The sequence below is a fragment of the Chionomys nivalis genome, chromosome 5, assembly GCF_950005125.1.
Source record: "Chionomys nivalis chromosome 5, mChiNiv1.1, whole genome shotgun sequence".
Lineage (NCBI taxonomy): Eukaryota > Metazoa > Chordata > Mammalia > Rodentia > Cricetidae > Chionomys > Chionomys nivalis.
Window position 1 is genome coordinate 20,231,439 of NC_080090.1, and position 15,219 is coordinate 20,246,657.

General features: G+C 37.1%; 1 protein-coding gene across 1 annotated transcript in view; it reads right to left on the bottom strand.

Annotated features, from left to right (window-relative positions):
• Positions 1 to 15,219, bottom strand: part of Spta1 (spectrin alpha, erythrocytic 1) — a 71,891-nt gene that overhangs the window by 46,395 nt on the left and 10,277 nt on the right. The window contains exons 8-18 of the mRNA XM_057769928.1: positions 13,946 to 14,100; positions 12,970 to 13,105; positions 12,756 to 12,857; positions 11,505 to 11,642; positions 10,372 to 10,482; positions 8,716 to 8,793; positions 7,974 to 8,129; positions 5,489 to 5,693; positions 3,947 to 4,128; positions 3,181 to 3,424; positions 2,269 to 2,391 (exon numbers count right to left, since the gene is read on the bottom strand). Of these exons, the coding sequence (XP_057625911.1) occupies positions 2,269 to 2,391; positions 3,181 to 3,424; positions 3,947 to 4,128; positions 5,489 to 5,693; positions 7,974 to 8,129; positions 8,716 to 8,793; positions 10,372 to 10,482; positions 11,505 to 11,642; positions 12,756 to 12,857; positions 12,970 to 13,105; positions 13,946 to 14,100 (1,630 nt within the window). The remainder of the gene's footprint in view (positions 1 to 2,268; positions 2,392 to 3,180; positions 3,425 to 3,946; positions 4,129 to 5,488; positions 5,694 to 7,973; positions 8,130 to 8,715; positions 8,794 to 10,371; positions 10,483 to 11,504; positions 11,643 to 12,755; positions 12,858 to 12,969; positions 13,106 to 13,945; positions 14,101 to 15,219) is intronic.

Consider the following 15,219-nt stretch of genomic DNA (forward strand, 5'->3'; position numbering starts at 1 on the left):
GCACACATGCAAAGAGATGATGAAAAATGATGTGAAGGCAGCCATAACACTATCCTTAGGACTCATCTAAATCTTCAGATAGTTAAAACTAGAACCCGATAAAAAGAAAGGATAAACACAAAGTAGGGTCATTAGAACAGTATTGTAGTACTAGATTATCTCTGAAATAGTCCAATAATACAATCTGTCTGAGAAATCACAACGAAGACCCAAGAAGTCCTATGACTGTCAAACTGAAGAAGCAAATATGAGTGATAAAGAGGAAAGTTTAAGGAGCTTGGAAAAGAAGATTCATGGCAGACAGTGGACAACATCAGATTTCAAATCAGAAACTGTGAATCTGAGGGTAGCATACTTGCATCTTTAAGGAAGCTACTTTGACATGTAATGAAAATACACTTGAAAAAATGAATGTAAAATAAATTAAGACAGTCATATGAACAGAAGCAAAGGGATTTATGGTTAGCTGCAAGGACCGACAGAGGAAGCTCATCAAGTAGGAAGAAAGCAGTACAGATAGTAATCCCAACCAGCACAAAGGAACAAAGGATAGCAGAAGCGGTAAATATATGGAGAAAACTTTCTTATTTCTCAATGTTATCTAAAGATAATTGAAATCTAAAGTAAAAATGATGTTAAAACATTGAAAGATTTATGATGTAACAAAATTAAAATGCATAATAGCAGGAGGGAAACGGAAGAACACACCAAAGGATGTTTCATTACAAATGAAATGCTCTACTATCTGAGGTTAAAATGTCATAAATTAAAATATGTATTTTAAACCCTAGAATAATAGCTCCCAGTGCTTTGCTTTCAGAATATCTATAAAAACTTAAACAATGTGTAGTACCCCTAATAAGCTGCCATACATATGATTATATTTACCAATAGTTCCCATATAAGAAGGTAAACATGAAATTTTGAGGTAAAAACTAATTAAAAGCCGGGCGGTGATGGCGCACGCCTTTAATCCCAGCACTTGGGAGGCAGAGGCAGGTGGATCTCTGTGAGTTCGAGACCAGCCTGGTCTACAAGAGCTAGTTCCAGGACAGGCTCAACCACAGAGAAACCCTGTCTCGAAAAACCAAAAAAAAAAAAAAAAAAAACCTAATTAAAAGACAAACCAAATGATTACATTAAAAACATGAATAGATTTCAGAAAAAGGAATATTTCTGGAAACAAAGATGGATATTTCATTTTATAGAAATAACAATTGATCAAAAAGACAAATACCTCAGCTAGATTTGCATATACTAGTAAGCTTTCAAAACATTGTAAAACAAAATTGATGACCTTATAATAAGAAATAGAAAAATATCAACACCTGTAGTCAGAGAATTAGAGAAACAAAAATTTACCATTTATGGTAAGATATAATTAAAAAACAAATGATTAAAAAACAAAAAAGGAAAATAAATTTCATTGGTTTGCATAACTTAGTTCACAACTGAAAATTTTCAGCAAAATTTAATTCAACCTAAACTTTTTTTTTTTTTTTTTGATTTTTCGAGATAGGGTTTCTCCGTAGCTTTTGGTTCCTGTCCTGGAACTAGCTCTTGTAGATCAGGTTGGCCTCGAACTCACAGAGATCCGCCTACCTCTGCCTCCCAAGTGCTGGGATTAAAGGCGTGTGCCACCACCGCCCGGCTTTCAACCTAAACTTTTTAAAACTAGATACTAATAATTGATTAGTTAACAGAGGGAAAATATTTTAGTGTAACCTGGATTGCTTTTCTATACCTGGTATATGATGCCCAAATCTAACATCTTATTTAGAGAGAATAGCTTTCTCATGGACAATAAGCATGCAAATAGTAAAGTTTCATAAAAGGAGAAATTTAAAGGAATGACCTTTCTACTATAGTCATATAATGTGTCCTTGAGAAGCAAGGCTTTTAGATATTTGGAAAGTCTTACATAGGAAAGAGTCTTGTGTTTTATAAGACTTTAGAACTTAGATTTGAATTCTGTATCTTCTCCAAAGAAGCGCATTGATAATTAGACTAAACTTGATTTATTTTAATGATTTTGAATTTGCAGTAGGGAGGATTTAATAATGTGTTCAAACATCTTCTGCTACAACATGATTATAAAAAAATACAATGTATACTGCTTTGTCAGAAACACTCAAAGGGAATTTCTTCATTAAATTGGAAAGTGATGTCATCTAGTTTTAAACTCACTTTAGGTACTAAGATTATCTAAACTTCTTTCTGAAGTCTGTCATAGTGGAGTTTGGGCTAATCAGTCAACGTCACACGTACCTTCCTCTACCATTTTGTTCCCCCTCTCTGTTATCACTCGAATGCGTGGCTCATGGCTAGAAATGTCTGCAAAGATGACTTCATGTCTGTTCAGAAGTTTCTTGGCTGCAACCAAGTCCTTGCCTACAGAGAAAAATAATTCAAGGTTTAATATTGTTCTTCTGAATGGAGCTTACTCATAACACATGTTTTATCTGTTGCCCAATAGTAATATCACACAAATATGACCACTGAGAATTTAATCCATCTCTACCATCCCTGCATACTCAACATGCTTAAACCCTCTAATTTCCAGACTCTCTTTCCTGTAGTTGGCACTAAGCTACTCTCAAGACACTCTCCATGCTATTTCTAAAGGTTTTGTAGACAGATCTCTCTATGGCCTTTCATTGAAGCTCTCAGTACATCTGATAAAGTTGTGTAATATTTGTGCGTGCTTTTCTTGTACATCAAGGCAACTATCCTGGAAGTTACACTTATGAATTAATAAGTTCTAAAGTATAAAACAATTGTACAGTTATATTTCACTTTTGAATCTTTGTGGTAGGTCACATAGTTCTTAAAGGATCACCAATAACCCAGACAAATAATTCACTACTTCAAGCACTAATCATTACTTCTCAGCAAAAAAGTATCAACAAATAATTTTTAGCTCAATCTTTAGAAAGCTAAGCACTCCAGATTTTCCTAAAGGACCAAGTTCATGCCATGGTTCATGGCTATCTTATAAGGCAAATTTGTTGACACAATTTTTAAGTATTAAAGCATGACAGAAGTCAGAACAAAATTTCATGAGTCTGGTGTGGAAGAACCAAGAAGAAACTCCTATTTCCCTCACTGTTGGATCTTGTTCTCTCAACCTGGAGACCTTGGTCCTTTCCTCCCTGCTCGGTCTGATGATGCAGCACTGACCGAGTTGGGTGGAAGCTGCTGAGGGCTCAGTCTCCTGGATCCAAGCCTCCTCATCTTCTGAATCCCTGCAAATCTGCTGTAACTTGAGTAGGTCTATGAGTTTCTTCTTCCTGGTGGCCAGCGGCTCTTTCAGAGCTTCAAAGCGGGTCACCAAGGACTCCTGCCTTCCACGTATGTTCCCAGAGTCGGGATGACCTATTTCTTCAAAATGTGCAGCCATGTCTGTGAGGGTATCCACTTGATTCTGATGGAGAAAACAATGTGTGTTAGGAAATTATATAATTTGTTAAGAATTAGATGAGATTCCCATGTGCTGAAAAGCAGGGGCCCCATTGCTTTAATTTTCCCTGTGATATTTTTTTATAAGGACTGGTAAGATTGCATGGATGCAGAATACCAGTATAGGAAGCTCTTACACTACGTGCGATAGTATTGATACAGAGTAATATGAAATGAGCTACAAGTGAGCAAATGCAAAGTAGATGTCAAGGTTGTCTAAAACATCCTAGGATTCTAGACTGAGAGAGTGGTGTGATATTTAGAAGAGTTAATAATTGTTTACGCTAGTCATCAGTTTCCAGTATGACTTGCTCAGAAGAATGAGAGGACTTGCGAGGTGCTGGGGAGAGGCAGTTTGCCAACTAAATTTTGAAAAATATCCTTTGGTTTCCTGATCACTTAATAGGAAAACTAATAATTACAGATTATAAATATCTGCTGAGTATATGTTCGGTTTTCTACAATTAGCAGAAAGCTAAAAACAAACCTGACGAGCGGCCACAGCTGACTCAAGACGGCTGTGTTTCCTCAGGAGATTCTGCACATCTGCCAGGCCTTTCCCGTAATCCTCAGAGGTAACTTGCCACTCCATGTCCTCTAGCCACTTCTTCAAGTCTTCTGCATTGTTATCAAACTGCAGAAGCTGGTTAGCTTCATACAGCTCGGTCCCTAGGAGAGGGCATCGGGTGGAAGACACAGAAAACTAAGGCTTTTTCTCTGCACAATGTAATACCCATCCCTCAGCTTAATGAGGAATATATTTGGATATTCCAAAGAGAAAAATAAGAGAACCATCTCACATTGCACTATAGAAGAAGCCATCATATGTTGGAATTCTGGTGGTATTTGGTTTTAAATACAGACTTGCTAACAAAACACAAACGATAAGTTACATTCTCTGGTGAATGTAGTTCTACTTGCTAGTTGTCAACTCTTTTGAGTATTTTCAAGTACCATTTGGTAAACAGTGTACAGACCATTCTTTGGATGAGATTTAAATTCAGACATCACATTTGCTCAGTCATGGAGCTGATATGTGTGAAATTCTGAGGTTGTTTGTAGTATGGCTGGCCTTGTAATTAGTGAATATCTTTCATCACACACAATGGTTCATCATTTTATTTTCTAGAATACATTGGTGATTCCCATTATGTTTGGCCAATTCTTTATTCTATTACCTTGGAGCTGTCTGCATTATTATTCTTCAAAGCAATTATTATGTCTTCCACTGTAAGAAGTAGCCATGACATCTTATTATTAAGGAAGATTATATTTTTCCCTTAATCAGGATGACATCCGCAAAAATCAATATGATTTCTTCTATACCCTTTTCTGTACCCAGGTCAAAATCCTGTCTTCAGATGAGAGTCAAAAAGTACCAATAACATACCAACAGAGAAAACATCACTTGTAAAAATTACTGACAGACAAAAGCTTAATTTCCAAATGTAAGAGGCAAGATAAAAATAGGTGAGAGATATGTATTTAAAAACTTATAATAGGTTCTGATCAGTTTTCATAGGCAAAAAGAAGCATTTTATTAAACTCTATAAGAACAAAATACATAGAACCATTGGGTGTGATACCAATAATCTTTTCATTTTTAAACTCTTAATGTCCATTTTAACATTTTATATTATGACCCATTTATAGTCTAGTTTATATAATCAAAATATGTTAAAAATAACTCTAGTATACTAGGGTTAGATACAAAGCCAATACTGAATTTGTGGCTTTCAATATTTCAACATTTATGTAAGAAAAAAATCTAGGAGAAAATTGAATGAAAAAAAAAGAAGTTTCAATGACAACAAAACTCCAATTTAAATAAAGGAAGCATTTAAAAAATTAAATATATAATGTGATATATTTAGACTAGATTTTAAATGTTGATAATCACATGACACAGGGAAGCAAATGGATAGGGTCCCATTTCAAACAGTTCACCAAATAACAAGGTAAGGACAGAATTAGTAGATTTTATAGTTTAAGAATTTAATTATCTTTTATCCAAACCTTTGTTTCTAACCTTTTTGTGCTGTTGCCTCCAACAACTCCTTCCAGAGGTTGGCAACCTCATTTATGCGAGCAGCCACAGCATCAGAGGCGTAGTGACCATTCTCAATCATCTCCTGGCCGGTTTTCTCCAGGTCATTGAGCATAATCCTATTAGCTGCCAGTTCCTCTTCAAAGTCCAATTGCTTCTGAACCCGGCTCTTCAAGTTCTGCACATCCTGAGAAAAGACAAGAAAATCAAGGATATCATTGCTTGAGGAAGGAGGGAAAACCAGAACTAGATGACGAGATGCTATAAAAATCAAGGTGGAACTGAACTGGAAGATTATCTCCATGTTCACCATTTTTCACTGCACCAGAAGGTACCAATCAGGCTAATAGATAGAAGGCATCGATGGTCTTATTCAGCTGTGAATCCCACTACAAATAACACTAACCTGCAAGATAAATGTTCCTAATAGTGAACTAGAGGGAGGACTGCCGTAGGGGTAAACAACTACTCTCTGTTTAGACCTGAAGATTGTTTTCCCAAAAGGAACTCACATTTGGTGCTGTAAAGCTAATCAAATGCTCGTGGCAGAGGAAGTCTCAGTCCCTAGGTGTATATTTAGTATTATTGTAAATTGTTATGGTGTCAAACTGTCTTGACATAAATATACATTAAACATACATATATGTATATATACTTATGTTTATACCTGTAGACAAACGTTACTCCCAGCCTTAATCAGAGAAGCATATCTGTGCAATAAATGATGGTGAATGTAGATATAGATAGTTATTGAAGATGTGGATAACAAATAAATTTTGAGAGCTTAGCCTTAAACTGCCTATAAGGCTCAGGGACCATCTCAAAAGAGAGAGTAAAAAGAATATATGAACTGAAGGATAGGGAGAGGGGCTGTGAAATGCTGGGCATGACACAACCAATACAGCCATGATCTGACAGAAAGTGTGACTGATTGTAATGGGGCTGCATTAAACAGAGCCAATCAACAATCAGTCACAGATCAGCAGGAACATATGGGGCATTACCCTTCACTGTTTAACTATTGGCTACTGATGGATCCTGGGGGAGATTATTTATTGTCTTCAGTAGTTCATCTAGTGAGGAGTTCACTAGTCTCCAATGAATACATAGTTCCAAATCCATGTTCACACAGATGATCCAGGTTAATAAACTCAGTGGCTCATGTCTCCATGAGTGTGCATGTGCACGTATATGTACACACACACACCCCTAAGGAACATAAACCTCAAACCAAACTCACAAACACAAAACAACAACAAAAAATTTTACAAATGTAGAAAAGGAGTTTGTAGGGGAAAGAGGTGGACTAATAGTGGTGGGAGAAAGATAAGGGAGGATGGAGGTTATAATAATAAAATAAAGAAAATGCATTTTATCCATCTATGAATTGTCAAAGAACAAATTCAATAAAAGTTATTTAATAGCTTATATTATTACATATGTGAGCGAAAGCATACATGGCACAATTCTAAGAGAAATTAGCAGCCCAAAGATTCCCCAGAAACTTTCACAGTCACAGAAACTAAGACTACAGGTCAAAATTTCAAGCCCAGGTTGCACTTGAGAGTCCAAACGCTTTCAATCTTTGTGGTAACATGCTCTACAAAACTAGCTATCTTTGGACACATTCCAGTTCAGAAGCTGTCTTCTTCATTCATGCAATAAAGGATTCATTCCTTCTAGTCATAGAGCTGAGGTCATAAGTCTACATTACCCAAATGCTTAAGTTACTTCTGAGCTGACTTTATCTTAAATTATCACAAATGAGAGAAGTATGGAGAGAAGCAGAAGGTATGCTAGAGGAACTATGAGCATCGAAGTAAGAAGCATCCCTATCCCTCATCCTGTTAAGGACACTAGAAGGAGGTCCAGTTGAGAAAAGAGAAAGAAATAGGGTATGAGAAAAACCAGAATCCTGACCTTTGGGTTTTATCTAAGTGTGTTGAAGGAGGCTGTTTGATCGCTTGTTCATTTCCTGGCCACCCAGACCCCCAAAATAATCACACAGAAACTGCATTAATTAAATCACTGCTTAGCCTATTAGCTCCAGCTTCTTATTGGCTAACTCTTACATATTAATTCAATGCATTTCTATTAATCTGTATATGGCCATGTGGCTGTGGTTTACCGGCTAAAGTTCCAGCATCTGTCTCTGGCGGGGCTACATGGTGTCTCTCTGATCACCCTTCTTTCTCCCAGAATTCTGTTTAGTTTTCCCCTACCTAGCTCTGATCCCCTATAGCTCTGCTGTAGGCCCAAAGCAGGTTCTTTATTCATTAACCAATAAAAACAACACATAGACAGAAGGACCTCCCACACCATAAGTGTACATTTCTAGGGAGCCATCACTTTTTTTCAAGATCTGTTTGTCATTTGTAAATGAAAAGTCAGTTGCCTTTGGCTCTAACCTACAATCTATGGAACAAACTGTCAATATGTATAAACAAGGTTGAACAAATCTCCCTACCTTGTAATCTTCATCATCAGCCAACTTTTTCTTCTTATTTATCCAGGTCTTTAGGTCATCCGAGTCTTGGTACAGTTGCTGGAGAAGCAGGGAATCTTCCAGCAATTTTCGTCGAGTGGCAGCCCTTTCACGCAGAGCGTCACGCCTGGCCAGCAGCTGTAAAACACACAGACATACACACACACACACACACACACACACACACACACACACACCCTTTAATCTGTGACAAGCTCACAGTCAACAAAAGCATATATAGATACGTGAGATTATTGCCCACCCTGACTATCTTTCCCTCAAAGCTTTTCCGGATCCCAGTGCCCAAGCAAAATATTGCTAGTTTTGGTCAGTTTGTACAAACTAGAGTCATTAGTGTCATCTGGGAAGTTCAAAATTTAGGAATTACCTCTATAAGACTGACCCTGTGGGCATATTTGTAAAGACATTTTCTTGATTAATAATTCATGTGCCTATTGTAGGCAGGGCCACCCTTGGTCAAGTGATCTTCAGTGCTGTAAATAAGTGGGCTGAGCAAGCCATAAAGAGTAGGTGAGTAAGAAGCATTCCCCAATGATCTCTGCTTCTGTTCCTGCCTCCAGGTTCCTACCTTGGCTTCCCTTTCCGGTGTATTGTAACTTGAAAACCAAATAAACCCTTTCCTCCCCCAAGTTGCTTTTTGTCACCGTTTCATCGCAGCATCAGAGAAGGACAGACAGACAAAGGCTCTGGGCCTTGGGCATACCCCATCACGAATAGTAGCAATGTTCTCAGAATCATAGTGGTCATTGTCAATAAGCTTCGTTGCAGTCTCATCCAAGGTCTGGAAAAAGAATACAATGACTTTTCCTCAGCAACACCTAAGTGAGTGACCCCAGTTTGAGTATCCCTTTAAGATAAAGAATACCAATGAGTAAGTCCAACAGTCTTACAGCCAGAAGGCCTGGATCTTAGTGGTGAATTCTGATACATCTGTACTTGCAAATGTATACTTGGGCTTGATGATAATTTTTTCTGCACTGTAATTTTACCAGTTTATGTTACAGTACATGAATTCAGACATCACTGTAAGTAAATACAGAAGTACTCCCAAGGATAGAGCCAATATCATTTTCTTACCAGCACTTCTATCTATCCTATCCCATAATCTTTTTTTTTTGGTTTTTCAAGACAGGGTTTCTCTGTAGCTTTGGAGCCTGTCCTGGAACTAGCTCTTGTAGACCAGGCTGGCCTCGAACTCCCAGAGATCCGCCTGCCTCTGCCTCCTGAGTGCTGGGATTAAAGGTGTGCACCACAACTGCCTGGCCTCCATCCCGTAATCTTATATTCTTCTGTAGCTACATCTCTGTTTATTGTTACATTGGGATAAGGAGACAAGAAGTGATGAAATAAAATTTTATCCATATTCATTCATCAGTCCCTCAGTCTGCTAAATCTCAGAATGAATTTATTAATTGGGATAGGAAACTATATAACATGATAAAACAAGAAAATAAATTACTCTATAGGCAACTTTTTACCAGTGAATACCTACAACAAGTACATGAATTAATAAAGTGTCACCTCATGTGTGATATTAATAGGGGAAAATCAGAAGACTTATAATTCAACTATTGTTTTCTGTGCCAGTGTTGGTGATGGTATATATACAATATATATATATTATATATATATATACATATATACATATATATATATAGTGTGTGCTTCTATATGTATACTACCCTAAGAAACAATTAAAAATAGATAGTGTATTTCATCATGCTCTTGAATTCCTTCTCCTATGTTGATAAATTTTATACAATATTAAAACATAGGTTCCACAGAAAATTTATAATAGCATTAGATAAAAATAAAAAATTAAAATATATTGTAACAAATTATTCCTTTGGGAAAAATGAATATGATTGAACACATAAACTTTCCAAGAGGAAAGTACATTAAAATATATTGAAAAGAAAAAAACACATTTTAAACATTTAAATGTAGATTGTATATTAAAAATAGACCTACAGTTTTTATTTATATGTCAAAATAAATAATACAAGCTATGTACTCCATTAGAAGAAATGATATGCTATCACCTTGAAACCCCTTTCTAAATATACTTTGTAGATCAAGACATTTAATGATAAAATGGGTATTATTATTATTTCTTCAGATATCCTCCCCCTGTTTTTTCAAAAGATAAATCTTGATTTGGTTTTCACTTTTACATTATAAGCATAGTGTTTGAAGACATGTAAGCAGATATTATCAATAACAAAGAAAGGGGTGGCAATTTGCAAGGAATATCCCTGATGTTAGGTCCTGTAGTCACAACAGTGATTCTGTTTAGAGGCATGTACAGAAACAGTATGTGTAAATAGGAAACAGATGTGCAACCACAACCATTACTTACTATAATCTTTTCTTCCTGGGCAACGAATGCTTCTTCGAAGTCATCATGCTTCTCAAGAAGAGCATCTACACTGCCCACTGAGTTCCCCAGGTCCTCATTTTCCAGGAAGGCCTGTAGAAGACAGAAAGACACTTCTCAGATTTCCTTATTGGCAAGACCCTTTCTTCTTGGAACTTCTCAGAGACAAGGACAAAGGAAGGAGTCTAGGGAACTGGAGAGTTAGCTGAGAATTAGCACAGATAAGAATATTATGCAGAAATTAACCTCAAATACACTGAACTTAGACTCATCATCTTTTAATACTTGCATGCAACTTTCTCACCTTTATCTCTGAGTCTATTTACATGAAATTCTCTCAACTAACTAAATGTTATTCAGAGTTCTCAAAACTACCTCAAGAAGATTAATTTCTTCCTCTAAGAAGTTGTTCATTCACACTGTCTGACTTACAAACTTTTCTTCCTGAGCCTGAACCAATTTGATAATTATTTTATTTTTCTTTAACTATAGTCAAAAATCTCTGTGCCACATACTTAAATGGAGCTTTTGAGATAGTGTCACTAGGTAGAACAGACTGCTTTTAAACTTCTGATTCTCCTGCATACTCAGCATCCTGAGGGTTGGGATTGCGTGTGTGCTGCAGGAACTCCTTTTGCTCCTTCAGCCAATAGCCTTTAAGATACCAGCCCACTTGGGCGTGGTCTCATTTGCTTTAAAAAACAGCGGTGGTGGGCGAGTTCTCTCCTCTCTTGCTTCCGGCTACTAGACTCCTTTCCTGATCATGCAGAGGGCTGTTTTCTGGGAGGGTGATCTGTAAGTTTTTTCCCTTTAAATAAATAACCATTTTATTAATCATAATTCCAAACTGGTGTGGGATTGTTTGTGATTTATGCCTTCACATGTGTGCCCACTATACCCAGCTTGTACTAAAATATTTTCTACACCTTTGCACATGAAATAGGATTGGAGCAGCAATCTTAGACAGCTTGCTCACTTTTTGCCACGGATCATCCTCCGGTTCCTGAGAAAACTTTGTACTCAAAAATGACTTTGAGGGTGCTAATAGTGGTCAAAGAGGTAGATAAAGAATGGAAGAAGTGATTTCTGAAGATAGATCCAGTGCCTCCTGTTACCTCCTGTCTGCTCATCCAACTATCCACTTGTTCACTGTCTCGGTAGAACAGGTGGAAATCCAGGGACTGACGGTACTGATGCTGACACTTGTCCCACAGTTCCAGCAGGGCGGCCCAGTCATTGGCTAGTCTTGTCATCTTAAGAAAGGAAGGGATGCTGTATCAGATAAAATTAACTAATACATTTTATCCTTCTTTTACTGAGCAGTTAATAAATGCAATACCATTAGAAAACTTCAAAAGTGAGTAAGAAGTAAGCTACTTTTTCAAGGTCCCAAGATTCAAGCAAATGAGTGCAGTATAGAAAGAAGAGGATAAATGTCATAAAAGAGATGTATCATGCTTTATATGGTTAAAACAAAAGAAGGTATTAATTCAGATAGGGAGAGCTAGGGAGTACAGGGAGTATAAAGACTGCTGTACTAAGAAATTTGCAGAGTTAATGAGCAGCATCAGAGATGAAGAAGATGAAGAATAGCATTCCCTATGGAGGGATACATTGCTCAGCCTAGATATGGAGGGAGAGGGCTTGGTCTTGCCTCAAGAGATGTGACAGACTTTGTTGACTTTCCACCGGAGACCTCCCCCTCTATGAGGAGTAGATGTGGGATGGGGTAGAGAAAAGATGGGGGGAGCAGACACGACAGGAGGGAGCGGTAACTGGGATTGGTATGTAAAATATGATTGTTTAAAAAATATAAAAAAAATCATAAAATGAAAAAATTACATTAGACCATAAGAAAATTATATTGTCAGGACATGAACACTTGGGTTATACTTTGCACTTTGAAGAAAAATGGAGTGGCTAAAATAGGTGGACATTTGATGATCCTCATCAGTGTTGAAAAATCAGCTTAATTTGAGGTTGTATAGAGGAGAGCAAAAATGATATCACTGGTCTAGGCATTGTAGGAGACCCAACGATTATCAAAGAATATGCGTCACTAAATTTGCCATCTAGAATTGAGTGTGAAGATGTTATAAAATAAAGCAATGACGTAAGATGGTATAAAGGTTTCAAATTAGGTGTAAGTCAGAGAATTGATGAAGTCATGCCCAAAGCAGAGCAATCGCTCCGGGATTTCAAGTGACTCAGCATAGTCAATACATATGTGATAAGGACTAGGTGGACTCCAGACAGCATTAACAGGCTTAGGTGTCTCCTTTCCCCTTCCCAAAGAGAGATTACCACATAAGCATAAGGTACATGAAGGCAGAATATATTATTGAAACTGTGTGTAAGCAGTTTACCTTCTCACGAATTTCCTCAGAAGCTTCGTGATTGCCATCTAGCAGATCTTGACCAGTCACATCAGCGGATTGAAATCGGTCATCATAGGAGTCAATCTCATGCTGTGGTAGCAAAACAGAATGTCCCAAATGCAGCAATAAACTGCCAGGATTTCTCAATGTTGAACAAAATCCCACTATCCTTTCTCCTACTAAGGAAGCCTTAGATCCTTACCTTATGCTGGTTGTGTCTGGCTAGTAGAGCTTCACCGCTGGCTACATCTGTGGGCAGCTCATCAGCATTGATCAGAGCAGTCTTTTCCTTCATCCATCCTGAGAGCTCATCATAGTCAGATAGGAACCGATGGTATCTGTGAGAAAAATAGCATAAAAAACAGGAAGTGGATGCCTGATTTGAAAGGACTATGATCAAAAATTATGGGTGGCATAACCAATGGCATGTAAGTTTCACCTTGTTCTAATATTATGTGTTTCCTTTCCCTTCTCTGGAGTAGGTTATGAAGCATTTCTACACAGGGTGGTAGATCCTAAAGTAGGTGTATCCTTGTGTGGGTTACAATTCTGTCACCTTAAGGTCACATGTACCTCAGAGTAAAATCTCATGATGCAGTCAGAAAATAGATACCTATTATGCAAGTATCAGTGTAAATAGAGTTGGTTTTTCCTCAAAAGTATCTTAGCTAATATTTATTCTACTAATCAAGAAAACTTGTAAGATCGTTATCTATTCAAAAAGTTAAATATTCATCATTTGGTTGTAAACCATAATGATAACTTGAATACTATATTCTATCTCCTGATGGTTGGATTACTATCTCTGATAATTAAATGCTAAATTTAAGCCTTCTTATCACAGATTTTTAAAACTTTTAGCTGGTAGTCAGGATACAATTCTGGGGTCATTTTGACTCTTTAGCTTGAAACTTTATTTACAACTTTTGCTGGAGTCAAGATCTTTCCAGTTTTATAGGCTACTTTATAAAATCTTACAACTACCCAGACAGGAAAGATAAAGGGTGATATTGAGGGGATGTTTGATACTGTGTATTATACCAGTTTGCAAAAGGGCTTCCTTTGGCAAATTAAAATTTCCTTTGCCTCTACAGAGCATGCAGGTTAACTGAGAGTCCTTTCAACCCTTTTCTGCTTTGGGACTCCCTGGAAGAAGTAGAAGATGTGCAATTTCTGACCCATAAGAAGCCTTCAGCTTTGCATATCTGTTAGTGGCCAAGGCACGGATGCGTTCCCAGTTGGAGACCAGCTCCACTTTCATCTGCTGGATCTGAGCTGCATCTGCAGGATGGGAAATCATCAGCTTGTCCGCTTTGGCACACAGTTCCTTCACCTGTGGAATAAGAAAGGAACCTCTTAAAAATTCAAGCACTGTGACTGCTGGCAGAGCTTTATTGGAGAGAAGGTAATAAAAAACAATCACATGAATAGTAATAATTAACATGTATGTTCATATTAACAATATATAATACAAATATATCCTATGTTAATGACAATTTTTAAACCCTTATTATCCATACTATGTTTCACACTCTACAAGCATTTTTTCATATTATGTTGTTCATTTAATAATATCATAAGAAATATTCTTTTCTTTTTTTGGAGAAATTATTCTTATTCCTACGTTATATGAGTGACAACAAAGAAGTATTGTTTTACTCATTCAGTCATTCTGCTCATGTCTGAAGCAAGGTTTGGAACAATGGTTATCCCTCACCATCTCTCTATGATACCTCTGTAGATGTTATAAATCTATAAAGTCAGAAAGGACCCTTTTGCCCCAAACCTTAAGAAAACCATAGAACTCCTTTAGAGTTTTAGGCCAGGGATACTATAGTAAAATGCAGACAACGGTAACTTTTCATATGCCGTCGTTATTTCTTTAGTTATTCTCAAACATAACCAGATATTGTTGAGAGTTTGAGATTTAGTTGTCATAACACATTAAATCCTATAGAGGAAAATAGACCATCAACAAAACAAGAAATGAAGAACAGCGGAAGTGGGACAGTGGAAATTGACCCAGGGACAGGCTTTATTCAAAGCAAGCAAGTTTGATCTTTTTGTACTCTGCCTCTTTGTTAAAAACCTATGGGAGTCTGTCTTAGTTGAAACTAAAGTTGTAAAATAGAGTATTATGGTAAGTTTTGATTACCAACATGATCGGCTAACAAATGCCTAACCTAATAAAGCATTTCTCTGGTGTCTGTGAGAACAAAGTGTTTCTAGAGACAACTAGAGCTCTAACTCGTCAGTGAATCAATCTCTCAATGGATTTATAATCTGGTTCCGTGTGAGTTTGTCTGTGTGTGTGTGTGTGTGTGTGTGTGTTGTAGGGTGGTAAAAGGTAGGAGGCTGGGTCTAGTTTGAGGAAGCAGTTCAAAGAAGGCATGTTCTTGGAAATTCTATTTAGCTCTATCCTTTTCCTGTATTCTCTTCTCTACTTCTTGAT